Source organism: Ascaphus truei, chromosome 1 (assembly GCF_040206685.1).
Source record: "Ascaphus truei isolate aAscTru1 chromosome 1, aAscTru1.hap1, whole genome shotgun sequence".
Classification (NCBI taxonomy): domain Eukaryota; kingdom Metazoa; phylum Chordata; class Amphibia; order Anura; family Ascaphidae; genus Ascaphus; species Ascaphus truei.
In genome coordinates, this window is record NC_134483.1 from 9,130,721 (window position 1) to 9,158,490 (window position 27,770).

General features: G+C 44.3%; 2 protein-coding genes across 4 annotated transcripts in view; both read right to left on the bottom strand.

Annotated features, from left to right (window-relative positions):
* LOC142475204 (von Willebrand factor A domain-containing protein 5A-like) overlaps positions 1-27,770 on the bottom strand; it is a 354,651-nt gene that overhangs the window by 315,058 nt on the left and 11,823 nt on the right. The gene's annotated exons all lie outside the window — the stretch shown is intronic.
* The window catches only part of LOC142475503 (von Willebrand factor A domain-containing protein 5A-like), a 65,877-nt gene that overhangs the window by 26,253 nt on the left and 11,854 nt on the right, over positions 1-27,770 (bottom strand). For both annotated transcript variants that reach the window (XM_075581390.1, XM_075581360.1), the window contains exons 2-13: positions 22,405-22,463; positions 21,286-21,488; positions 18,977-19,199; positions 18,060-18,229; positions 17,136-17,250; positions 15,184-15,353; positions 13,994-14,082; positions 12,395-12,539; positions 9,482-9,561; positions 6,868-6,982; positions 2,168-2,326; positions 322-425 (exon numbers count right to left, since the gene is read on the bottom strand). In XM_075581390.1, coding sequence (XP_075437505.1) covers positions 322-425; positions 2,168-2,326; positions 6,868-6,982; positions 9,482-9,561; positions 12,395-12,539; positions 13,994-14,082; positions 15,184-15,353; positions 17,136-17,250; positions 18,060-18,229; positions 18,977-19,199; positions 21,286-21,488; positions 22,405-22,450 — 1,619 coding nt within the window. In that variant the 5' untranslated portion in view covers positions 22,451-22,463. The remainder of the gene's footprint in view (positions 1-321; positions 426-2,167; positions 2,327-6,867; positions 6,983-9,481; positions 9,562-12,394; positions 12,540-13,993; positions 14,083-15,183; positions 15,354-17,135; positions 17,251-18,059; positions 18,230-18,976; positions 19,200-21,285; positions 21,489-22,404; positions 22,464-27,770) is intronic.

Consider the following 27,770-nt stretch of genomic DNA (forward strand, 5'->3'; position numbering starts at 1 on the left):
TATTTTAAGCAAAGGCCAAGTTGGTACCAGAATAAGAGAGATTCAAGTTAACCCCGTGTTTCCCAGCCTGTCCCTTTCCGGGAACAACAGGGATCCGGGCACAAAAGGGGATCGAGAGATTTTTAGGGGTCATGTTTTTATTATCATTCTACTCCCCTATGTACAAGGTCTGTACACAATGTTACATCTGTGTAGAACCCCTGGTGGTGCATCGTATTGTATCATAAGTTCTAATATGCAGAACCTACCCTGTTCCAGGAGCAACACGTTACTAGAATCTCGCTCTGATTCTGCACTGTGATCTCTCGCACTCTCACGTACCTCTCCACTTTCTCATGTTTCAGGGGGAACTGCAGTACATTCTTGAAGAGGTCCTCTTTAAACTTGTACTCCAGACAAACTTCACCTTCTTTCCCCTCATCGGCCTAGAGAAGAAAGGAAGAGCAGAGATGTGAAGGAGACACCAGATATGAGTGTGGATGGAAAACGGCTCCTGTCACACTGGCCTGCGTTCACATGCAGCCGGCTGGAGAAGTCACTCCAGGATTTGGCTGTGATAATGTCTCTGTCTAGAGCTTCCTAACAGTACAGATACAATATAGCAGTCAGAATAACGATGGTATGATGATGTGCAAAAATATTTGATGTTCTTTTGAGACCTGTGTGTCAATAAGTTGTATTCAAATGAGGAAAAGCCATTCAGCTGTGAGGTGCGTGGGAAACATCAGGTTCCAAAAAGCAACACTGAAACGTCATTGTTCTTCTGATTCTTACTGAACAATTAACAAGTCTACAGCAGATTGACTAGAAACACAGTATCTGATCAGTGATAACACGGGAAAAATAGTGCGCTGGCGCCTCCGCAGTCTTCCTCCATGTCAGAGCTTGTAAAAAAAAAACAAAAAAAAATGAAAACTGTTATTAATCTATCAATAATAATCAGGAATGTGTAATGATTTGGTTGCACCGTGTCTGTATGTAGTTTAGTAATGTAATACTACAGATCTAGGAGATTGTGACATTCAAAATGCATGAGTAGAAATAAAGATTATTTGACATTACATTTGAGTGAAAATGTGGTAGTGTTCTGAAGACAACTTTATCCTGGTGGAAAATGTAAGAAGGGGTGGGGGCTTGCAATGCCAGCTGTCTGATTGGTATTGAATGGAGAGGTTCGGAAGGGCGTGTCTGAGGAGCGTTGCAGATTTTAATTCCATGGAGGCAATAGACGTTGCCTTTAAGAATTGCTGAATGTATTTTTGGTTTGCAATGTGATCCTAAAAGAAGACACAGAGTGCTGCCACTTGGACTTTAAGAGATGAGTGACTGAGACCCTTAACGAAACCCTCCGGAAGAACATCTAAGATGTCTGGGATCGATGTGAATTGTGGGTTTCAATGTTATTGTTGACGCAACAGGATCTGAAAATGTACCCAATTCTATCATATATTTAGGATATTAATGGCTTTCTGGCCTTGATCAGAGTGTCTGATACTTGTACAGAGAAACCTGGTCTTCTTAGAATCTCCCTTTCAGTCTCCAAGCTGTAAGGTGCAACATTTGTAAGTTTGGGGGGTTGATTGGGCCCTGAGTGAGAAGAGCCGGGAAGATTGGAAGCGACCAAGGAAAGTCCACTGACATTTATTTTAGCCCTGTGAACCAGGATCTTCTTGGCCACTCTGAGGCTATTAGTACGGCATTCTCCACTCAGCTTTGATTTTTTGCAATATCCTCTGAATCAGTGGAATTGGTGCAAAGACATAGACCAGCAGAACTGACATTTTTTCAATTAAAAAGCACAGAAACACACCAGGGACATTCATACAGCCACCTCTGGGGTGCAATCCTGAGTGCAAGTTTTTGAAACTCTGATCTACATGTCAGCCACTGAGTGATATGAAGGCTGAAAATAATAATTGTAATTACTGACCAATTACCAGAGGGTCCACGGTGAGGCACATGAAGATCACAAGATAACTTATGGAATGGATTCACACTCTCAAATCTGTATATTATTTATGACCAGCAACTTAAACCCTACACCATACCTCTAGCATTACATGCAAATCTCAGATTTATTATGCAAGTGATGAGAGACGCAGAGACAGAAGGAGAAGACTCTGAAGTTGCTATCTCTATGGGATCATTTAATATCTGTGTAACTCACCTTCCCCTTCAGCTGAGCATACACAATAGACCTGTGACCCTGGAAGATTGCACTGGGAGCATTGGACAGAAGGACGGACTCCAGACCAGGAGGGAGGGTCCATCTCAGTGAGATGTCCTTCACCGTGGGCTGCAGGGAGCACTTGAGGGCCTTAAGAACCTAAAGAGAACCAGACAAGTGCCTGTTATATATACATTTTTTGGATGAAGATGTCCCGTGCAGCTGAACTGCAGTTCTCTAAGTTACAGAGACCCCTTGGTTCATCAGATATTAAAGTTTGAAATTCCTTTACAAGAATACTTGTTGGGAGAAACAACATGGCCCCGGGGGTCAACCTCATTCTGCGGGTCAACAGAAAACTGTGACACCATCAAGAGATGACTTGGCAGCTTCCATTTGGGGCAATGCCGCAGTCAGCTTTATTTTCTCTTTCACGTACGGACAACAGTAAAAAAACATAGATAAATCAGCAATTGGGGCATTGAGCCCTGGGGTTCAGCTCCATGGGGAACCTCTAGCTCAAATGCTGCTTTAAAGAAGAATTATCAGCAATATACCAGAAATTACAATCATTTTGTACCCACTAATAAATGAAAAGATCAATAGGCCTTATTTATAAAAATCTGAATAACTAGATAAATATCGGACACTAAACTCTGACCTACTGTTTACAGTGTACACCAGGCTGGAACCCAGAACCTGAGTGTACACCAGGCTGGAACCCAGGCCCCGAGTGTACACCAGGCTAGAACCCAGAACCTGAGTGTACACCAGGCTGGAACCCAGAACCTGAGTGTACACCAGGCTGGTACCCAGAACCTGAGTGTACACCAGGCTGGAACCCAGAACCTGAGTGTACACCAGGCTGGAACCCAGAACCTGAGTGTACACCAGGCTGGAACCCAGGCCCCGAGTGTACACCAGGCTGGAATCCAGAACCTGAGTGTACACCAGGCTGGAACCCAGGCCCCGAGTGTACACCAGGCTGAAACCCAGGCCCAAGTGTACACCAGGCTGGAACCCAGGCCCTGAGTGTACACCAGACTGGAACCCAGAACCTGAGTGTACACCAGGCTGGAACCCAGGCCCCGAGTGTACACCAGGCTGGAACCCAGGCCCCGAGTGTACACCAGGCTGAAACCCAGGCCCAAGTGTACACCAGGCTGGAACCCAGGCCCTGAGTGTACACCAGACTGGAACCCAGAACCTGAGTGTACACCAGGCTGGAACCCAGGCCCCGAGTGTACACCAGGCTGGAACCCAGGCCCCGAGTGTACACCAGGCTGGAACCCAGGCCCCGAGTGTACACCAGGCTGGAACCCAGGCCCCGAGTGTACACCAGGCTGGAACCCAGAAACTGAGTGTACACCAGGCTGGAACCCAGGCCCCGAGTGTACACCAGGCTGGAACCCAGGCCCCGAGTGTACACCAGGCTGGAACCCAGGCCCCGAGTGTACACCAGGCTGGAACCCAGAACCTGTGTGTACACCAGGCTGGAACCCAGGCCCCGAGTGTACACCAGGCTGGAACCCAGGCCCCGAGTGTACACCAGGCTGGAACCCAGGCCCCGAGTGTACACCAAACTTGAACCCAGGCCCTGAGTGTACACCAGGCTGGAACCCAGAACCTGAGTGTACACCAGGCTGGAACCCAGGCCCTGAGTGTACACTTCTCACCCCACTGATTCAGTTATGAGTGAGATTTCTGATTTTCAGTAGGGAGAACCCACTGATGACCATGGGAGCACTCAATGTTAGAGTGAGGGAGAGACCCCGGCGTAGTGTGTGTGTGTAAGTAGCAAATCCCTCTGTAAAATTTAATCTGTGTGAGAGGGGGATCACATTGTAATGTATAATGTATGTGAGAGGGGGATCCCATTGTAATGTATAATGTGTGTGAGAGGGGATCCCATTGTAATGTATAATGTGTGTGAGAGGGGGATCCCATTGTAATGTATAATGTGTGTGAGAGGGGGATCCCATGTAATGTATAATGTGTGAGAGGGGATCCCATGTAATGTATAATGTGTGTGAGAGGGGATCCCATTGTAATGTATAATGTGTGTGAGAGGGGATCCCATTGTAATGTATAATGTGTGAGAGGGGATCCCATGTAATGTATAAATGTGTGTGAGAGGGAATCCCATTGTAATGTATAATGTGTGTGAGAGGGGATCCCATTGTTATGTATAATGTATGTGAGAGGGGGATCCCATGTAATGTATAATGTGTGTGAGAGGGGATCCCATTGTAATGTATAATGTGTGTGAGAGGGGATCCCATGTAATGTATAATGTGTGTGTGAGAGGGGATCCCATTGTAATGTATACTGTGTGTGAGAGGGGGATCCCATGTAATGTATAATGTATGTGAGAGGGGGATCCCATGTAATGTATAATGTGAGTGAGAGGGGATCCCATGTAATGTATAATGTATGTGAGAGGGGGATCCCATTGTAATGTATAATGTGTGTGAGAGGGAAATCCCATGTAATGTATAATGTGAGTGAGAGGGGATCCCATGAAATGTATAATGTGTGTGAGAGGTGGATCCCATGTAATGTATAATGTATGTGAGAGGGGGATCCCATGTAATATATAATGTGAGTGAGAGGGGATCCCATGTAATATATAATGTATGTGAGAGGGGATCCCATGTAATGTATAATGTGTGTGAGAGGGGATCCCATTGTAATGTATAATGTGTGTGAGATGGGAATCCCATGTAATGTATAATGTGTGTGAGAGGGGATCCCATGTAATGTATAATGTGTGTGAGAGGGGATCCCATTGTAATGTATAATGTGTGTGAGAGGGGGATCCCATTGTAATGTATAATGTATGTGAGAGGGAATCCCATGTAATGTATAATGTGAGTGAGAGGTGGATCCCATGTAATGTATAATGTGTGAGAGGGGGATCCCATTGTAATGTATAATGTGTGTGAGAGGGGATCCCATTGTAATGTATAATGTGTGTGAGAGGGGGATCCCATTGTTATGTATAATGTGTGTTAGAGGGGATCCCATTGTAATGTATAATGAGTGTGAGAGGGGGATCCCATTGTAATGTATAATGTGTGTGAGAGGGGGATCCCATGTAATGTATAATGTGAGTGAGAGGTGGATCCTATGTAATGTATAATGTGTGTGAGAGGGGATCCCATTGTAATGTATAATGTGTGTGAGAGGGGATCCCATGTAATGTATAATGTGTGTGAGAGGGGATCCCATGTAATGTATAATGTATGTGAGAGGGGGATCCCATTGTAATGTATAATGTGTGTGAGAGGGGATCACATGTAATGTATAATGTGTGTGAGAGGGGATCCCATGTAATGTATAATGTATGTGAGAGGGAATCCCATTGTAATGTATAATGTGAGTGAGAGGGGGATCCCATGTAATGTATAATGTGTGTGAGAGGGGATCCCGTTGTAATGTACAATGTGTGAGAGAGGGGGATCCCGTGTAATGTATAATGTGTGTGAGAGGTGGATCCCATGTAATGTATAATGTATGTGAGAGGGGGATCCCATTGTAATGTATAATGTGTGTGAGAGGGAATCCCATTGTAATGTATAATGTGAGTGAGAGGGGGATCCCATGTAATGTATAATGTGTGTGAGAGGGGATCCCATTGTAATGTATAATGTGTGTGAGAGGGGGATCCCATTGTAATGTATAATGTGAGTGAGAGGTGGATCCTATGTAATGTATAATGTGTGTGAGAGGGGATCCCATTGTAATGTATAATGTGTGTGAGAGGGGGATCCCATTGTTATGTATAATGTGTGTGAGAGGGGATCCCATGTAATGTATAATGTGTGTGAGAGGGGATCCCATGTAATGTATAATGTGTGTGAGAGGGGATCACATGTAATGTATAATGTATGTGAGAGGGAATCCCATTGTAATGTATAATGTATGTGAGAGGGGGATCCCATTGTAATGTATAATGTGTGTGAGAGGGGATCACATGTAATGTATAATGTGTGTGAGAGGGGATCCCATGTAATGTATAATGTATGTGAGAGGGAATCCCTTTGTAATGTATAATGTGTGTGAGAGGGGATCCCATTGTAATGTATAATGTGTGTGAGAGGGAATCCCAGTGTAATGTATAATGTATGTGAGAGGGGGATCCCATTGTAATGTATAATGTGTGTGAGAGGGGATCCCATTGTAATGTATAATGTGTGTGAGAGGGGATCCCATTGTAATGTATAATGTGTGTGAGAGGGGATCCCATTGTAATGTATAATGTGTGTGAGAGGGGATCCCATGTAATATATAATGTGTGAGAGGGGGATCCTATTGTAATGTATAATGTGTGAGAGGGGATCCCATGTAATGTATAATGTGTGAGAGGTGGATCCCATGTAATGTATAATGTATGTGAGAGGGGATCCCATTGGAATGTATGAGTGTGAGAGGTGGATCCTATGTAATGTATAATGTGAGTGAGAGGTGGATCCCATGTAATGTATAATGTGTGTGAGAGGGGATCCCATTGGAATGTATGAGTGTGAGAGGTGAATCCTATGTAATGTATAATGTGAGTGAGAGGTGGATCCCATGTAATGTATAATGTATGTGAGAGGGGATCCCATTGTGTAAGAGGTGATAGCGTTAGGAATGAGGGAGATTCCTGTGCAGTAAGGGGGAACGTTGAGGTGAGCTGCTGAATTCTGCGCTGTTACCTTGGGCTGCATCCTCTCCTTCCCAGTGATAAACTCACAGGTCCCACTCGCTGCTCGGGAGATGCCTTTAATGAGAGCTGTGGAGGCTCCTTCACCGATCCCAAACGCAAAGCACCTGCACAGAGGTAATAAGGAGTGAGGCATTATGGGATATGCAGAGTGATGCATGGTGGGAAATGGCAGTATGGTATCACAAAGATGCATGGATATGTGCGTGTGCATGTGTGAATATGTGTGTGTATATACATATCTGTATCTCTATATCTAAATATACACACATACAGTACACACCGTGGCAAGAAATGTTTGTGAACCCCTTAATATTTTCATATATATCAAACCTAAAATGTTATTAGATCTTAGTCCCTAAGTCCTAATGAAAAATAAAGATAATCTGATCAAACAAATTACACAAAAACATGATACTTTTACAAAATGTATTAATCTACAAATGATTCAACATTCAATATTCATGTGTGAGATAGTAAAATAGAAATATATACAGTGACACATGGTGGGAAATTGAAGTTCTCCTTCACATTCTCCATACTCTAGGTATTCGTAACAAAGCTCTTTCCTGGATCTCCTCCTACCTCTCCCATCGTACTTTCAGTGTCTCGTTTGCTAGCACCTCCTCCTCCTCTATCGATCTCTCTGTGGGTACCCCAGGGCACTGTCCTATGACCTCTTCTCTGTTCTCTGTTCACACTCTCTCTAGGTGACCTAATCACATCTCTTGGGTTTAAATATCACCTCTATGCTGACGATACAAATGTACTTTTCAACCCCTGACCTGCTGAACAGACTAAAGTTTCTGAATGTCTCTCTGCTATATCATCCTGGAAGGCCCTCAGCGACTGAAACGTAACATGTAAAAGACGGAGCTCCTGATGCTCCCTCCCAAACCTGGCGCTATTGCCCCCTTCTACATTACTGTTGGCAGCACCATCATAAACCCAGTAGCACAAGCACGCTGCTAGGGGCCACATTTTACTCGTTCCTCACGTTCACAGTGTAGCTAAAACTTGTAGTTTTTTCCTTCATAACATTGCAAAGATACGCCCTCTACTGCTAAGACTCTGACACAGGCCCTCATTCTCTCCCGTCTCGACTGTTTTAACCTTCTACTGTCTGGCTTCCCTGCATCTCACATGTCTCCCCTACAATCTATCCTAAACGCTGCTGCTAGAATCACTCTACTCTCTCCTGAATCTGTCTTAGCGTCTCCCCTGCTGAAATCCCTCTTTCAGTTTCCTATTAAATTTTGTATCACTTAGAAAATTCTCATCACTTTTAAAGCTTTACACTCTTCTGCCCCTCCTTACATCTCAGCCCTAATTTCTCGCTATACAGCTGCCCGACTCCTGTGTTCTGCTCAAGGATGTCTTCTCTCTACCACTTTTGTGTCTAAAGCCCTCTCCCGCCTTAAACCTTTCTCACTGACTGCCCCACACCTCTGGAATGCTCTTCCCCTCAATATCTAACTAGCTCCCTCTCTATCCACCTTTAAGACCCATCTTAAAACACACCTCTTTAACGAAGCATATGAGTAGCTCCGTGGCTGATAATATACATCTCATATTTCGAACTTGGCCCCTTGCAGACGTACTTACCAAAACATCCTCCTACTGTCTCTCTACGTTACTCAACATACCACTTCGATTGTAAGCTTTTTCAGGGCAGGGACTCCTTTTTCTAATGTTACTTTTATGTCTGAAGTCCTTATTCTCATTATATGTTATATCATTATGTCACGTGTATTACTGCTGTGAAGTGCTATGTACATTGATGGCGTTATATAAAGAAAGATATATAACTGCTGTGTCTGCCCAGCAACAACAGAACACTGACCCATAGCAGGTTCCTCTCCATGGACATATGACTATGCTAAGCCAGTAAAAAGGCTGGTGAAGTACGAGGGACTATGAGAGGGTGTGAGCCTTAAGTGTTGGGGGAAGCCATGACAGATCAGATCTCCATGGAGCTGAGGATGTGAGGCTGTGTCCAGAGCCTCCTGCACAGAGGGATCTGCCCGTGTCCCCCAGGGAAGCGGGAGAGCTGATGAGCCCAGCTGTATAGAAGCAGAGAAGTAGACAGGCAGCCAACAGAGGGGATCCCCTGTGGAGTCGAGGAAAGTGGTACCACAATATATATCTTTGTGAAACACAGGCCTGCAACTTACATTTTAATACATCATCTTCAACTAGGTACCGGTACCGGTACCACACAGCACGGCCTGATCACCTAGGATTGGGAGGCCTGGTACAAGGACTTTACCACACACACCTGCGCAGCGTCTTGTGTGAAGTAGTTATATCTAATTACATTGTGTATGTACTGAATGTACTGACTGGTCCTCATGCTTGAGGATCATATCATATTGGTGCCTAGTGATAATTACATTATAAATACCCTTGTGTTATAAACATTACAGTAGTCTGCCTCCCTTTGTCTGACCTACGGCCACGTGTGGGGGTAAGGTAAATAGATGAGGACTCTGGCCCCCGTCTCTGCAGTAGATGTTAGTCTGAGATAAATAAGAGAGGGGTTACATACTGTATACATACATATATACATACATACACACATACATACACACACACGTTATAATTACCGGTGATTGTTGGCGTTTCTTTGAACTTCTGCTATCACGTCCCCTGTGTTTCCAACTTCTCCATCCGTGAAGACAAAGAGCTGTCGGGGGAAAACACACAAGTCATGTACTGTACGGTGCATGGATTCAGCAAATTGGAGAAGAGCAGCCACTGTGAGTTACTCAGAAGCAGTATGTGTCCCCAGAACCTGGAGCACAGGCCCGACCCTTCCAATGCTTACTAACCCCCAGCTATTTACCCTGCTGGCTTTATATACCACTTCCTACACTAAGGAAGTCTTTTTATTTGTAGTTCTCGGTGTATTTATGTGCTTTTTCTGTTTGTTTTCTGTCCTCCGGTGGTATTGCCCCCCTTCCGTGTTTTCATTTTCACCGATGATTTGTTTCCCAGGGGGTTTCTTCTGGGAGGCAGGTAGGCAGCACTTCCTTAGGGGGAAGACCTATAAAGAAGCACTTTTGAGACTTAAGAAACCACTCTTTGATAAAGCGCCCCCCGGCGAGAAACGCGTCAGAGGTTTCTCTTTTTATATGGGTTACATGCTTTTATTTTTTTTTGGAGAAGCCAAATATGCCAGGACTGGGTTCTGGAACATGGCGCCGGATGTGACCTCACAGGAGCGACACCTGAAGAAAACAGGACACCACGCTGACACGCAGCAGGCTACCCACAAGGAGATGGGAGATGGGAGAAGGAAGAATAACCAATCAGGAGGTGCTGATACAGCACACCCAGGATTATGATGATCATCTGATCAAGTGCAATGCGGAAGTGCAATCAGGACACTATGGGAATCACATGGGGTAACGAAGGGGAGCTGTTGAGTTAATCACTTATGTTTGGACTATATATTTTGGACATTATTGTTGTTTCTTTGCCAGTCACTTGAGAAAGACCTTTGTACAGCTCGAAACGTTGTGTGTGCCTAGAATAAATTTCTCTTCTACAAATCTGTAGTGCCCTGGATCCTTCACTTTGTTCATATACTTTGAAATTATACCAGACAGGTTTTTTCCCTGAACCACGGAGCACCGGTACCGCTAATCGCAAGTATATTGCTTATATTATACATGTTTAGGTGTGCAGACATAACTCTTTATTGATTACTTTATTGAGTACAGCCATACACATCAACAATGCCTTTCTTCTGGTCCCTGGACTCAACCCCCAGGGCTTGAGGCCCCAAAGGTCTATCCCGGACTCCCATGCTCCCTGGTGGAATGGCATAGTTGTTCCCACTCCCCTGCGGGAGGGATCTCTCCCTTCCCTGAGGAAGGAGAACTCTCTAAATTTGGATCTGCAGCCCCTTTTGTACCCAGGGGAGGGTCCTAGGTCTGAGCTCCTGATAGGGCAGTACACAGGCCATAGGCCCACCCCCTGTCACTCAAGGGAGTTGTTTACTGCTGTAGCAGCAAGGGGAGATTTAACCCTAACACTGCCTGTGCTGGTACCGGGGCTTAGGTTTTAGGTAGAGGATTAGTAGCCAAGGGGATACATGGCTACATAACCTAACATCCGGCTGACTTTCCCCATTGCCTAGTTATATTGCTCACCAACCTTTAAGTCTGTTGAAGTAATGACTCCCAGGTCCCTTTCCTCTATAGTAGTTGACATTATAGTGCTATAAATCCTGTATTCTGCCTTTGGATTTTTGTGACCCAAGTGCACCCTCCCAACCATCGACAAAAAAGGCATACTTTCCCCTCCAGACCATGTCACTAATACAGCTATTAAAGAGCTCCAGTCCCGGTACAGACCGTTGAGGTTGACTACTCGACAGGTCACTTTTTCGCCCTCAATGTACTCCCTTTAATGTACTGAAAGTACTCTCTCTGTCACCTATCCTTCAACCAATACATTCTACCATCATGTTCATCGGTCTTCTATATGCAGTAGGACAGTATCAAATATCATAAAATCTAGGTAAGCTACTGTACATCAGTTGATCCACCATAGTCACCTATTCAAATTAATCAATTAGGTGTGTTTGACATTATTTCCACCCAGTAGGGTAGGGGCTGATACATGATCTCCAAACAATCCATACTGCCTGGGACCTTGTAGGTTTCTGTTTCCATTCATTTCCCCACTATTGATGTCGGTCTCACTGGCGTGTAGTTACATGCCTCTTCCCTACTTCCACTCTTGTGAAGTGAGACTATGCTTTCTCTTCTACAGTCATCTGGCACTATACCTGGTAACAGTGACTGGTTTAATAGTTCTGTTAATGGTGTTGCCCTTCTAATATCCCTGGATAAATCCCATCTGGCCCCATTGACTTGTTCACTTTCAGTGTTGAAAGTTCCATAGGACTTTCTCCTCTGTAAATAAACGTGTGTTCTCCTCCTTCCCATTTTAATTCTTGTTACCAATCTGTGGTCCCTTCACCTCACTTTCAGCTTTGAAGACTCAGCAACAATAATGATTAAGGTGATCTGATAAACCTTTGTCTCGTGCAACAAGGCTGCCATCTTCTGTCTTCAGTCTTACTATTCCTCCTTTTGTTTTTCTCCTTACACTTATATACCTAAGAATGGTCCCCCCCCCACCCTTCTTTAGTGACTGAGCTGTTTTCTCTTCTGCTTTGTCCTTTGCACATCTGATTACTTTCTTAGCCTCCTTCTGCCTGGCCTGATATAGTTCTTTATCCTTCTTCCTCTGTCTGCTTATATTTCCTAAAAGCTGTCTTTTTAGCTTCACAATATCTGCCACCTCCTGAGAACTATATCGGCTTTCTATTCCTAATGAATCTAGGAGAGATTCCTTGTGACATCCACACTCAAGCTCAGTGATATACATGTTTGTCTCAAATTGTGTCTGACTGTTTCTCATTCAATTCCTGCTACATGTCCCATGTCTCAGCTTGTTACTAAATGACTTTCTTTGTCCCACTCTCTCTCCTCAGACTCTCTCACCTGCCGTGGGTGCTCTGGTCTTCCCGCTGTTTTGTTAATTTTCTTTAAAGGTTTTAAGATTTCCGTTCCTCCAAAGTCGGCCTCCATCTGGTTAACCTTCTCCACAGCCTGGTCCATAGATTGCTGTGTGTACTCCATGCTCTCCCTGGGGAAGGGGGGGGAGGCAGGGTGGGGGGTAGAGGGGGGGAAATACTAATCAGAAATACCAACAGCCAGCAGGTCAGGGGGAAAAACTGAAGACGTTTATTCCATTGGCTCAAAGTGTCTATCTCTGGGTATAAAATCGCTGCATAAGAGCCTGAAGTTTCATGTGCCTCTAGAGCAACACATGTAACTCAACAGCATTTTACTCCAATACAGCAGATGCCGTGTACAAGAGCTGCAACACTGTGGCCCTTCTCCCCATCCTCATTAGGTCCTCAGGCTGTACCAATGAGAGTAGGACATTGTTATATGGTTAAGGTTGTATCTCCGTGGTGCAATTGCACAGATGTCCAGGCCCACAAAGCTGAGTGAATGAGAGTCAGGGGCCTAAACCTAAAACGGATTTTAATGAAAAAAAGATAAAACAGTCTATGGAAACACTGAAGTTACCAGAGGGAGACTGACATCTAATGAGTGAAACGTCACAGGACTGTTATTAGGTTGCACACAGAGGAGTCAACGCAATACGTATAGAACAGCGTGCCGCCATGAAACACCTGTGACTTTGTACACAAGTACAGATGTAGCAGACAGACGTTATTGCACCAGGTAACGCAATGTGTGACATTACCACAGGCATGTTATTTAACAGTAGTGCTACTGAAAACAATGGTTAAGGAAATAAATCACGTTATTAAACTCGTTATTTTCTGCTTTAACAGAGGTAATAATGTATGCTACATCTGTACTGTATGTGCATCATGTACTGTTTTATTTGTAACAGTCTGGAGTTCCTTGTCTATACTGGTTACCAACAGTGTGGCTTGGCCAGGGTGGCAAGGGGAAATTACCCCTCAGGCCGGTCAGAATTGAACATTTCGGGCCAGTGTTGGAGAGGAGGAGAGAAGAAGATCTCTGTGCAGTATCTCACCGACTCTCCAATAAGAAGCTGCAATGTCATGCTCGGATGACATTGCAGCTTCCTATTGGTCCGTGGAAGTGAGGCTTAGATAGCTGCCGTATTAATTTACCGAAAGAGACCAGAAACACAGGCACATAAAAAGGTAAACCGGAGGGTCGCTGGAGGTAAAAATAGCGCAGTTACTCTCCAGGAGACCGCCCAGTCCAAATTCTGGTAAAAAAAGAAAGACACTTCCCTCGGGCAGATTACTGCTTTCAGCCATTAAACATCTCAATCTACAGTATCAAACAAACAAGCCGTCTCACATTACTGCACATGCAGTATGTCTCTCTGTGTCACTGGGGTTTTGAGACTGGTATATATTACAGTCTTTTCCGTCTCTCACTGGCCCTTATACAATATGCTATGAAGCCACCTCCCAGTGTTGGAGAAGACATCGGTTGCATTCAGAAGAATGGGACCCAGACCTTCTCAAGCAAAGCTACTTCACTCAGATGAGTCCCTGCTCAAGTTACTTTTCATGTTGTACTCACAGGAAGAAGGACTCAAAGTGGGACCCAAAGCCGAAGATATTGAAGTAACAGCCGAGTGGTAAACTCTTCAGCAAAAGAACCAACGTTTCCTGAGAGAGAGAGAAAGCAGGTGGGGAAATGAATGGGACTGAATATCAAGGTCATACAAAGTGCCTCTTTTCTGCCTAGAGGTTACATCACATGTGCAGATGTAGCCACGAGTATTAGAACTCTTGCCAAGGAAATTCTGGGGCAGTCTCACAGTAAATGCCTCAACATTTCTGTGAGATTCTTTATGGCCCATCGGGTTAACACAGCGGGGGTCCCTGCAGTCCCATTCAGTTTGACCCCCAGCTGTGTTAATCTGATGGGCCATTAAGAATCTCACAGAAATGTTGAGGCATTTCCTGTGAGACTGCCCCAGAATCTCGCAGAATCTCCCAGGTAAGTGTTCTAATACTGGTGGTTTATCTGTAAGACACTTTTTAATCATGGGACTAAACTGAAGCTTATTTAAAACGGGCTGCACATTTGTTAATGGATATCTGTGCAATGTAACAGGAAGCACAAAAAGGCTTTGTCAATTTCAACAAAAATATGTGGTTTAATGCGGCGTGAGTAGAGATGGGCGGAATTTTTCTTCCAATTTGAATCCGCCATTTTTTTTCAGCCATGGAATTGCAGGTTCATTTTTTTTTACTATCAGTTAATAACTGAGCGACAGTCGGATTTTGGAGGAGGAGGAGTTAGTAGTTACTCCAGCTTTATATATTGTATATCCCATCATACCTCCCCCAAATAACTTCCCACAATTCCTAATGCCGCAGACTTGCCCACTCAACATAGTTCTTACGGAAACTCTGCTAGGTAGTGTGAGCTGTGACTCTTAAATATACTTCGCATAGCCATTAGCAAATCTCCCAGGGTACCTCAGGTGTGCTCCTTTTTCAGCACAGGCATCTCTCCCTCAGTTAACTGGAGGGAGGTGTGAGGGGACATACTGTATATACACGTGGAGACACTACTAAATTTACCTCCTCCTCTTCCACATTGAATCCGAGTTTGGAATCTTAAGTCTGACTGAATTGGATCCAATGAGGGAATCCGAGATATCCGCCCGGATTCTTTAGAATCGGAACCATTGTTCCAGTAACTATGGCCTAATGGACACATTTACCCTTGTGTTAGAGATGGGTGAGCTCCCCACTAACCTTGGCGCTTTGAATACGTTGGGGAGCATCTGGCTCATTATTCATTGGACTCATCATACTTCCAGACCTATCCATGAGGAAGATGAACTCCCCGCAGTTGGACGGCTCCTGAGTCTCTGGGAAGCTGGGGTAGAAATTCAACATCACAGCCGGCTCTGCCATCAGGGAACCTTAAAATAGTTTAAGAGAAAAGGGTTGAGGAGAGAAACAAAGGAAGAGATCAGACTACCGTACCACCCCCTCAAGAAGAACCTAGATGTAATATTTTGTTAATCAATATGTTGTAGGTGCCTTGGAAGGGTGAACGGAGCAGTCTAAATAAACAACATATACTGAAGATGTAAAGAAGTTAAGCATATTACACATTTCTTTTCCTAATGTATTATTTTTAGATAGGACTAATTGTAAACAGTATGACATCAAATACAAACAATGAGGTCATAGTAGGGACCAAAATTATTTTACAGCGGAAATTCTCAAAACGATGTGATGTTTTTACAATAAATGACGTTATCAGCAGGAAAAGGGACCTAATGAAGGGGATGTGCAAATAGAAAACTATGGGCCTCATGCAGAGAGCAGCGCTATTTCAAATCTCGCCATTTTTTGGGGAAATTCGCGCAGAAAACTGCCGAAAATGGCGAGTTACGGAAAACGCGCCATTTTTATTTTTATTTTTCAAAATCTCGCCGCGCGCCTGGCGAGAACCTACATCTCGTCAGTTTTAAAAATATCCTAATGCAGAGAGCCGCGAACGGCATCTAGCGGCTTTTCGCGCCAAGAAAATGGCGCGATTTGCTACTATTTGCCTCGCCAAGAAAAGTTGGCAATTACATGGAGCTCGCCGCCTATAGGAAAGGGAAAAAAAAATGCGCGATTTTTTTTTTACACAGTTCTGCAGTGCGCATCTCTCCAATTCTAACTCGCCACACGCATTAATGCCAAACATTGCAGAATTCGCACATTTCTGCATATGGAGAATAAAACTCTCCAAAAAAGCTACTTTTTATTAAACTCTCCAATTTTTAAATTCGCTGCTCTCTGCATGAGGCCCTATATGTATTGTGAACCGATTAAATATTGACTGCAGTATCAGTAAACATCATTTCAAAATGCCCTTATAGGAACTCAATGTCTTCCGCCCACACTGAGAAATCATATGGAAAAATTACAATATAAAACAGATACATTGTTTTTATAAATGTAAATATTTACAATTATACATACTATGATATAATCATTGTGTCTGGGTACTACAAAGCTGGCAGTGCATAGATTCCAGCGTGCAGGAGGTTAAACTCCTCTGTAGGAGCTTACTGCAGCTGGAGACAATTAGCAGAACTCCTGAAGGAACAAGAGTTTTAAAAGTCAGGAAGTGGCCTGCACACAGAGAGAGACTGCTTTTCCCCAGGAGGGGGAGAGTTCTCCCCAGCTAGGAAGAGGCTGGCACAGTCTCCTAGGCTCGCAGGACGGTGGTCGCGGAGCCTGTTGAGACTGCCTGGGTTGTAAATCCCAGGAAGAAGAAGGAAGGACATGAGACTGTGCTGAAGAAGGGATGTCCTGTCCAGCTGTTGCAGTTTCCAGAGGGAGCTACCTGGAGCCCTGGGAGGAATTCCCTAGACTCTTGTGGGGCCGAACCCCCACAGGACCGATAAGAACTCTTTTCTATATTGCGGTGCCTAAAGACTGTATATATTGTTTACCTATATTAGCTGGCGGTCCCATTAGAGAGGGTTGGAGTTGCATGTTAGTCAGTCTTCTATGAAGGAGTAGATGTTTATTTTATGATTTGTTTTGCCTTAAGGGGATGGTGGGTCTGTTATTGTATTATTTAACCCCTGTAAATAAACCCTGTGTAAAGGAGTACAGTTTCCTGCCTTAATATGGGAACTAAGATACTGCAACGTGATGCGGACATCACAATACATTCATCCCAGAATTTCACGGCGCACCTGCTTCAGCATCCGGAAGCCCCGACTCCACTGTGACACTGGGCTTGTTCACCTCTTTGTAATAAACAAGAAGTTCCACGTCTCTCTCAAACTTGTGTCCTTCAGCCAGTGAAACCTGGAGGGAGGAGATACACCAGTGGGGTGAAGGTTTGTGACAGAGAGAAGGAACATACAGCAATATAAAGAGAAGGATTAACCCATTAGCAACCAACAACGTACCGGGGAAGAGGGTAGGAGGCAAATAGGATGTAAAGAAAAGGAATGAAAGATAGAGGAAGGGGGAAGGGGTACTGTGCCTTTCCAAAGAAAAGAAAAAAATTGCTAATTTTTCTGCCAACAAAAAAAAGGAAATGGTTGCAAAGAAGAAAAGCAAAAGAGAAAGACAGGAGGACCAAGGTAGAACGACACAGAGAGAAATGAATACATTCAATATATATTAAACTTGAGACTTTCTTGTCTAAAAAAGAGCAAGACTTGAGTCTGGTGGAAGAGTATGAGGAGAAACCAAAGTATCCATGAACCGAAGTTCCCTCTGTCCATTGGGAGGACGTTACTGTATTTGTATTTGGGGTAGGATGGGGAAGCAAGGTGTAGGACAAGTTTAATATAAAGAGTAAGGGGATTATTTTATGAGTCATATAGTTGAATTTCTACCAAAAATGGCCTAATCAGATCATATGGATTAAGTCCCTAAAGGCCATATTTACAGAATGGTAAATGGAGTGTAACCTCCGTCTCACGCCAAGAGAACAGATCCCTTCAAAGTAAGGTTTTGAACACTGGTTAAGCAGTGTCTGGTGGACAAATCCAGTATTTAACCTCCCTGAAAACGGAGTCCTAGCTGGACAGGTGTAAGTACAGTAAATGCATACAGGGCAGTTTATTATAATATTTAGATGTGCGTTTCAGAGTCTGTTCCCTCACCTTGGCCGCAGTTTTGTCATCATTGGTGTACTGGAGAGGGGTGATCCCGCAGTTAGACTGGACCTTGGAGATGCCGTACGCAGACTGGAAGTGAGCACTCATACTCAGGGTGTATGGGATCTGACCAGGGGGGACGCGCGGGAGGTTGGCAGTAATACTCTCTTCTTGATCTACACAGAGGGACAAGAAAATAGGAGAAGGAAAGATTGAGAAGGGGACAGAGAAAAATAACACTTGTAAGTATTTCTCAGACTACATTTCAACTTGTGTTTTGTGCAGTTCCAATGCAAAGCAGATTGTGTTACAGGACCACACAACTTAACCCATTTAGTGCCTGAGACGCCAGCAAAGCACGGTGTTGCATGGGCCTCGGACACTTAAGGGGTTAAGCTGTGGGCTGAAAAACTAAAATCTTTCAACAAACTCTTTGAACGTGACTTGGAGCTGCTCGTTTCAAAAGTCAGACTTTGTACGGAGATTTAAATTCCAGCGTTGAGAGAATAAAAAGTATATAGAGCTGTCTCGTAAAGTGCTGTATCAGGTAAGGTCTTCTCCTACACCTCCTGCTTATAACTCCGCTTGTGTTGGAACAGATACTGAACCAATTTACATTGGGCAATTAGCTCCATGGTAAAAATAATGGCAAGAAATTGACACAAAACCAATAACCAATGTGCACTAAATTAAAGTGTTAGTACAATCCTTATTTCATGCTGTGGAATAAATGTTGTATCTGCTGTCACATAAACCCATTATCCGTATGATTTAAAGATCAGTTTTAATTTCACCCTCAGATATTTTGTATTACAGTATCTGTATAGTTTATTATTTCCGGCTTATGCCCCGTTTCAATCACAGAGCAGGTGCTCTCTACATGAGCCCCTCTCACCGGAGTCTCCCACAATGCTCTGCTTTACCTTCCGGGGTGTATCTGGGGTTGAGGACGGCCGGCAGCACAAAGCGCACGGCTCCGTCCGCCTCCAGCGGCAGCTCCCGCACGTAGCTCAGTGTCACCTCGGCCTCCTGACCGGGCAGCAGGTTTCCCACGCTGCAGCTAAAGATGTCCCCGGAACTCTCATCCTCCTCCAATAGGAAGGCCTGCTGGCCCTGGCTGAGGGCCTCGTCGTAGGTTTTGTGAGCCTGTGAGACACACAAAGTGGGAGATGCAATGGATCCATTTATTTGTTCCCTGTCGCACCAGATTGTACATAGCATCTGCAAAATGTCCTTTACGTCGCTTTCATAATGACTCCACCATAACAGACCTCAGTAATTCTGGTTCATCACATAAAAAGAAACGTTTATTTTGAAGATAATTACTTACATAAAAATATTACAAAATGGCGGTGACGTTCCAAATAAGTTATGTATTCTTACAAATGGTTGCATAGTTTTCTGTTTCTGAGTGGAATCCCTGTATTTGATCTTAATATCATTATAAAAATGTATCTTTCCTCCATCTTGGTTTTAACCCGTCTCTCTCTCCTCATGGTGGAATCACTATGTCCTCACATCCTGATGGAATACATCATTCTGTGCCTCTCCCCCGGTCTCTCGCCTCTCGCTGTCTCTCTCCTGCTTCAGTTAAAACTTCTGTATATTTAGCCAAACAAAACTACCCCGTCAGCTTTTAATATAACCAACTCCACTTCCAGCTAAGGTCCTGCAGCTTCACACTGATGTCATCTGAACTGCCTACGCCTCCCTACATAGAATAACCAAATATGGCATATGTTCTGGAAGGTTCTCAGAGCTTCCGTCACAGCCTCTTCTCTCAGCTAAAACCACAGTTGTCAATAATCACTCAAGTGTCAACCTAAACAGAGAGTTTCTCTATAGAGACCTCAGAACAGCTGCACCATCATTATAACTCTCCAATGTAAGTGAATATATAACCAGAATATATCAATTAAGAATATGAAACATATGTAATATAGAGAAAGAAACATCAGACAATTATACTGCATACTTTTAAATTTTGTCTTGATAATGGATTCATACATATTTACAATATAATTATTAGAACTGAAAAAATTATCAAACAGAATGTCAAAATACTGTATATTTCTGAATGAAAGAAATCTCTCTGGAGAAATTTGATTGGTTGTTGAGAAAGTTAGATAGAAACTGTTAATCTCTGTATTAACACATGTACACTTAGTATTAAACTCTCTTGGAAATGCTGCAGTTTTACATTTTTAAAAAAAAAAAGTCATTGAACAGCATAATATTTCTGAATTATTTGTGTCCTGACCCAATAAGGAGAATCACACGCTGCTTATAACCAAGTTACCCATGTAGTTCTGTGTGTGTGACAGGCTCCTTCAGGTCTGAGGATTTTAAAGGCTGGAAATACTGTGGCTTTAAATAAAAGGTGTCTTCTGTTGGCTGGAAATCCTTGGAAGATAATGATGTGTAATATCTGAAGATTACAGATGTATCTGCCTGTTCTTTACCGCTTGCCTTGCGGTTGCCGCACGGTATCCTCTCCCACGCCGCAAGATTCCAGTGGCCAGACTAATGGCCCATCGGGACTAACACAGCAGGGGTCCCTCCGTTTGAATGGGACTCGCGCTGTGTGAATCCTACTGGTTCCAAAAGTCTATAAGAGACAGACTGAATCAGTCACTCTACCTGCGCCCCTCAGGTGATCGTGGATTTTTTTTTTTAATAACACATTATTGTAGCAGGGGGTCTCCGGAGCTGAACTGCATTGATTTCCGGTCCGGGGCCCCCCTACTTTCCGAGTTACAGGCCCTGTTATGGGGTGCCGGTATCCCAGCTGCCATGTTTACATTCTCCCGCGTCACGGCCCACGAGATCGGGAGATTTAAACAAAGCAGAGGGATACCAACACCCCATAACGGGGCCTGTAACTGAAGCAGGGGGTCCCCGGACCTGAAATCAATGTGGTTCAGCACCGGAGACCCCCTGATACAATACTACGGTATCAAAATAAAAGGCCCGCGATCACCTGTTAGAGGCGCGCAGGTGGAGTGACTGATTTTAATCTCTTACTGCGCGTCTCTTACAGACAGGTGGAACCCGGTAGGATTCACACAGCACGAGTCCCATTGAAAAGCAGGGACCCCCGCTGTGATAATCCGATGGTCCATTACAGCCTGCTGTGGACCACCTCGCGGAGTTTTCGGCGAGATGGCTGGGCTTTTGTCCCGTGATGCGGTAACGAACAGGCAGCTACATCTGAAAATTATGTCGCCCGTACCTGCTTCTTCTCCTGAATCTCTGCTACAATCTTTTTCCCGTCCACCGTTGCCTCAAAGCTGTACACGGCAGAGTCTTCATCCATAGGGAACACAAAGACGGCCTCCACCGCCTTCTCCTCCAGGTTCTTATACTTCAACGTCGCTGTTACATCCGCCACGAAGCCTTGAACCTGAACATCAACGGAGATCCCCCGCAGAGGGACTGTGGGGAGCACAAACAGAGAGAACCACTTATACATGGAGAGTCTTACCTGGATGTGTTCCCATGTTCTTCACAGTTCAGAACAACCCTGTACTATGATAATTGAAGGCAGAGGTAACACTTAAGAACTCAGATAACACTTAAAGCTGCAGACCAAGCAATATCCTACATGTGTGTTTTTTTTATTAAGTCAGTTCTGTACTATGAGAAAATACTTGTAGCATTTTGTTTTTTAAAACTCGGAATGACATTTTTAATGTATTATAATGTAACGAGCATTTTTTGTTTCTATAGCAACCATTTACAAAGTCACATTCCCTTCCTCTTCTGAAACAGGCGCTGGCACACTCCTTTTTGAGCCCCGCCCTCTCTCTAGCAGTGCACCCCTATTGTATCTAGTGACTGCCTGGTCACATGATCTTCCTCACAGAACTTTGCATCTTTGGTCCTCTTTTGCTGCACTGATCCATTACTGAACTCCCAAGCTGAATCACAGTAGAACGGAACGATCGGCAATTTAGCTAATTACTTATAATTGTGTTGATTGGGAAGGGAAGCAAAAAAAAAAACTACAGCTTGGACTGCTGCTTTAAGAACTACTGTATAGTGTTGTTCAAAGTTCTAGTAACCATTACTGTCAGTGAGCCAATCAATGAGTGGAAATCTGCTTTGACATGTGGACTTCCCTTCACTGATTGGCTGATGCAGCCTATGCCCTCTCTTGTCACAGAGACTTCCGTGGTGAATAGCTTGGGAACTGGGCCATTCAGTGATAAGGAAGCAGCTTCTGCTCTGCAGAACCCCCTGGTTCAGGTAATAGAAAAAACATATATGATGATGATGATGAATATTTAGTGTTATTAATACTAATTAATACTGTGGTACTTCATGAATAGAGAAGAATTAGGACTCTCACCTGGCTTCTTGGAGCACACGGTGATAAGGCCACAGAACGGACGCATGTTTCTGATTGATCTGTGAAGAGATTAGAAGGAGGAAGGGGAATCAGGTAAACACACAGATAATATACAGGACATTATTAAAGTCTGTGCATCAGGCAGTAATTAACACTTCTCTCCTCGGAAGCCAGGTCCCACCCTCCAAGGGAATAAGGCGTCATTTATGGTGCTGGGAGATTCAGAGAGGCTGCAGTGTACGGAGATTCATTGCTTCTGCTTCTCCTGGACCAGCACAACAAAGTCAGAAGGATTAAACCCAGTGCACTGCCTCCTCTTTAATACCTTTATCTCCCTAAATTTATTTATTTATTTATAAAATATTTTACCAGGAAGTAATACATTGAGAGGTACGTCTCGTTTTCAAGTATGTCCTGGGCACAGAGTAAAACAAATAATACATGGTTACAAATACAGTTACATAAATGAACAGGGTATACATTATATACATTAAATGAGACAACTGCCTCAGGCACTGCCCCAGATGGTATATAAATACTATATATATATATATATATTTTTTTTTTAAATTATTATTTTAAATTTTTTTATTTTATTACCATATTATTATTGCCCTCTCTCCGGCAGCCAGGTGTATACCCCCTGCGGGAGGTATGAAACTGTAATTGGGAACTAAACCCTAGGTCTTAGACCGGGTCAGCATGATTCCCATTGATCAGTTCCAATTTTCCCACCCTCCCACGGGTCTGATTGGTCCGTCCGGTTGAGCCCTTGGCTTCTGATTGGCTCAGTGGAGCACTGTTCTCTGCCGATTGGTCAGCACCGGGTTCTCCATGATTTCAGATGGAGGCCGAGATTCTATATAACTTGAAACCGATAAGAGCTTCACAGTTGCTCATGGTTGGTCTCGTGGCTAGAGACCAACTGAAATGTGAACTGTGGACCAGAGACAGGCAACCCTTGTTACTGGAATTGGCGAACAGACGGATCAAGGCGGCATCATGGGTAACTTTCGGTAGAAGTCTGGTCCACTGTGACACCATGAATATATAGCTTTCCAGAAAAACATGTATACCAGGTACCAGCCGTACCTGCTCTGTGGGCGAACCTAAGTTCCATAACCAACATTTCACCACCACGAAGATTCCATGAGAGGACACCACCACACCCTGCCATTCACCATCGTGTATTAGCGCTGTCTCTACCTCATTGAGAGGAGAGCACCAATCTCTGCCACCAAGCAGAATACCCAGTTACCTCGCACGGTCAGGAGCAGCGCCCCATCCAATCAATCCAACAAGTGGAAGCGGAGGAGAGCCTCCTTTCACCCGGCAGGACCGATATGCATGCTATGAGACAATAAAGTATTTTATGTGTTTTTACCAGGAGTGCCAGCAAGCAGGCATTGCTAGGGTATGAGTTTCAGGTGGGTGGGGGGGGGGGGGGAGGGGGTTGCAGAGAAAGTGTTGTCAGAATGTGTCTAGGTAGTCAGGGTCCAGAGTTGCTGTATACCCCAAAATGTACCCGAGAATCATGCTTGGATCCTGGATACATACAGGCACATTGTCCCGGCAATATCTCCCCTTGAAAATGCTTGCGCCACTCACCGCTAGGGTTCCCTGCTTCAGCACAGCCCAGAAAGGTAAATGGGACATAGGAATGCAAAGTGTCCCTGTAACTATGAGGGGTCCCTAGGTTAAGGGGGGATACCCAGGTAATGCCCATGTCACTCAGAACCAGTATAGAGGTTCTGGGGTGCTCCAACCATATATAAGGTTGTGAGGGGATTTTTAGGAAGTCCAGTCCTAAGTCTCTTTTATAGTGTGTGGGCTAATAGAAAATAAAGTGCAGCTTTTAATTCTATTCCCCATACCCAGAGACTTAAGACATGTTACAGTATTTTTTATTAACATTGGTTTAATATAGGATGTACTGTTGTGCACGGTATTTTGAGCTGGGACTTTCGAACCAATGTTCTGAGTGAGCCACTGGGCTACCAACTTGGTGCCAGTGAGTCTACTCAGACATCGGACATGAAAGCCACAGAGGATGCCAGACGTGTGAAGAATATTTGGGCAGGAGGGCAGGACTCAAGCACCCACGTCCTGGGATGAATGGCAGTCCGGACTTGGAGGAGCCTTACCCAGCAGGTGGCTTCTGAATTGCAAGTGGCTAAGGTGGCAAACTTGTGCATGCCCTTGGTTGATTCACAATCCCCGCTTGTCTGGCTTCAGAAGACTGGCTTCGTTCTGATTGGCTGGTAGGAAAGTTCCCACGCTGTGATTGGTTATATGAATCCTTTCAGCCAATTACCCAAGATATTCTCAAGCGACAAAACAGCGGCGGGATTTTTCAATGTGGAAAAATATGCCTCTGCGGGAATGGCAGAGCACCGGCTTCAGAAAAAACAACCTCAAATATCTTCTAAGTCCAGCTTTTTGGGACCAAGTTCTCAAAAACGAACGTAGCGGTCGCGGCTGTGATTTCAAGCCGATTTTTAGTTCCAAGACGTTTGGAGCTAAGCACCGGTCAATGAAAAGCAAGTCCTCCGGAGAGAAGGGAGCGGTGGCATCTGGAACTTCTTGCCGATTTGGGTTCCAAGACACTTCGGGCTAAGTCCCAGTCAACTAAAGACTCCTGTTTAACGTGTAATTTAGCTAGGAAAGTCTAGTTTTTTTTTTACCTCAGTTCCCAATTAAGTGTGTCTCTTCTTATGTAGTTTGTGATCCATTGTGTGTATGCCTTCTCCTGAGAATAAATTTACAATTTATTTCATTTACCTGTTTTGCTCAATGTATCATCCTGGTAAAAAGGTGCAAATAAATCCCTGGTCCCCCCGTGACACTTACATATAAGGCTCCTGTGTGCTTCCTCCATTGCAAAAACGTTCATGCTATTCTGGATCCAGCTTTGAGACGCTGGGATCAACAGAGGGTGGGCACCAGCGAGGGAATCTTTCATTTACTTTATATAAACAGGGGTGTGCCACTTCCCCTATATTTTGAATGATACACTGGCGACACACTTTATTCGAGCTCGGCTAGTCCCACGAATTCGGGTATACCCGGGTGTATTGAGGTTTGTGACTGTTTTCTGCCCGAGTGCATTGAGTTATTTTCCGGCAGGGATTTAAGCATTTTATTCCCGCTGGCTGCAATACTGCACAGTATATATATATATATACTGCATTACAATTCATTAATTTATGCCATCTGGTAGACACGCGAAGCATTGCAGCCTATTAAATCCTAATCATTATCATTTAACAGATCAGCCGCCCGTCAGCCAGGCATGAACCCAGGCTGGGAAGGCAAACGCAACGGGGCTTGTCAGAGGTGAGGAGCGGCGCATTCCAGGTATCTGCCAGGTACATACTGGGTATTTGCTCGAATAAAGTGTGTCGGTGCAGTATGAATGGATTTCACACTAGGATTGTGAACTCTCTGGCAGTTCAAACATTAGCTTTACCAGCCACATAAAATATAAACACAACTTCCCTTTACAAATATTATTACACTGTATCTGCCAACTACTAACCATCCAGACTATAATAATTATCGTTTGTTTTATTATGTTAACAGCCATATCTTTCCTTCCATAAACCCTCTGCAAATGTCCCACTCTATTACACCTATATAGCTATAGATGTGACTTCTCCCAACTCAATGTTATGACCTAAGGATGCCCCATTAACCTTTCCCACCCTTGAGCGTAAACATACATCTAACCATACCACGATCGTGCTGAAGTTATATGGCCACAGATATCATTATTACCTCCCACATCATGGGAAATCAAAACAGAACGTGAAAACTTTGTCAAACTGCCCGTTGCTAGATAAAGAGCCAACGGAAAACAGCTTCCAGATAAAGCAAATCAACCTGAGAGGATCCCCCTGTGTAAGATCTGTATTCCACAGACAAGCCAGGGCATGAAACAGCCTATCCCAACAAATAAAACCACAGGAACAGCCTGGAACCACTGAAATTACCCCGACAAAATCTGACAAACATACAAAATACATCTTTGTACTCGAATATTTGTTAGATTTTCTTTGTTCTGCTTTTTTCACATTCAAGAGGAAACCACAAACCTAGGAAAATACCATTGAGGGAGGGTGGGACTGTACTTCCTGCTGTGCTTTCACTAAGACACCGGGCCCTACACAACACCCAAATGTAACCTTAATCTATCTCAGGGCCCACAAAACCAGGAAAGGACAGGGGGGATACAGGGACCACCATGAATGCTTTTTAAATTCTAATGAAGGTGGAAAGTACTGCTCAATACGCAACGTCCAACCCAACATACCGTGAGAGTGCTGAGCAAGGCGCTGATAGACCCATCAACTTGTATTGTATTCTTAGGCTGCTATCGGTAGTGGAAGCACCATAAAATAAGAAATCCCCGTCCATGCATGCTGCAGCCACACATCACTATTCTATGCCAGTCATTGTAGCCTCTCAAGTCTGTGCACATCTTCCCTCTGGAGCTTTAATAAATGCCTTTCCCTTATGCCAGTGTTCCCCGTTAAAATGTCTTTCTATTTGGCATATGTAAGCTCCAGTTGTGCATGCACTATACAAATGAGTCAATATATTCTGTATGTGAGTGTATGTGCTATATAGATGTGTATATATATAGCATGTGACTGTATGTGCTTTACAGATGAGTGTGTACCAAAACGGGAGAACCCGTGGTAAGCTTTGCAAGATGCAAGCTCTTCTTTTGCAAGAATGTGCCTGCGCTGAAGCCGCACTCATATTCAGTGCCTGGACTCCTGGATCCACCAGGGGGAGGAGGAACTTATCTGTGTGATGCCACGAGGAGCGTAGCCGAATGCAGCTACCGCATCCTGCAAATGCACGTGGTGACCGAGTGAGTAGGACCTACACCAAGCTTGCACTCTGTTCCAGTAAACACTATGGCTCAACAAGTTGCTACCCAATTTGTGCTACCAGGAGGACTCCTGTTAGTGAACCTAAACGGGAAGGACTTTCTCCAATGTGTCTTCTAGCTATGCAACTGCCCTGGTGGGGAATTGGAAGTCAAGTCCCACTGTAAGAGGTGTGGTGTACCATACCTCCAACCACAGCTGCCGCCTCAGCCTGCGCCCAGCCCGACAGGAGTACGGGGCTTCTATGACCTAATATGTGGGCTACAAAAGCTCATGGAGGATGCCTCTCCGAGGGAAGAGCAGGGCTGTCTGATGGCCCTCTATGACCCGTGTCATGCGGACCAACAATGCATGGTGGGATCCTGCCGGGACTATGGTCTAAGGAGTGCTGACTCTGGAGTGGACTCTCCACAAGCTGAAGCTAGGAGGGAACCGTGTCTCCACAATTCTGAATTTAACTGTGAATAT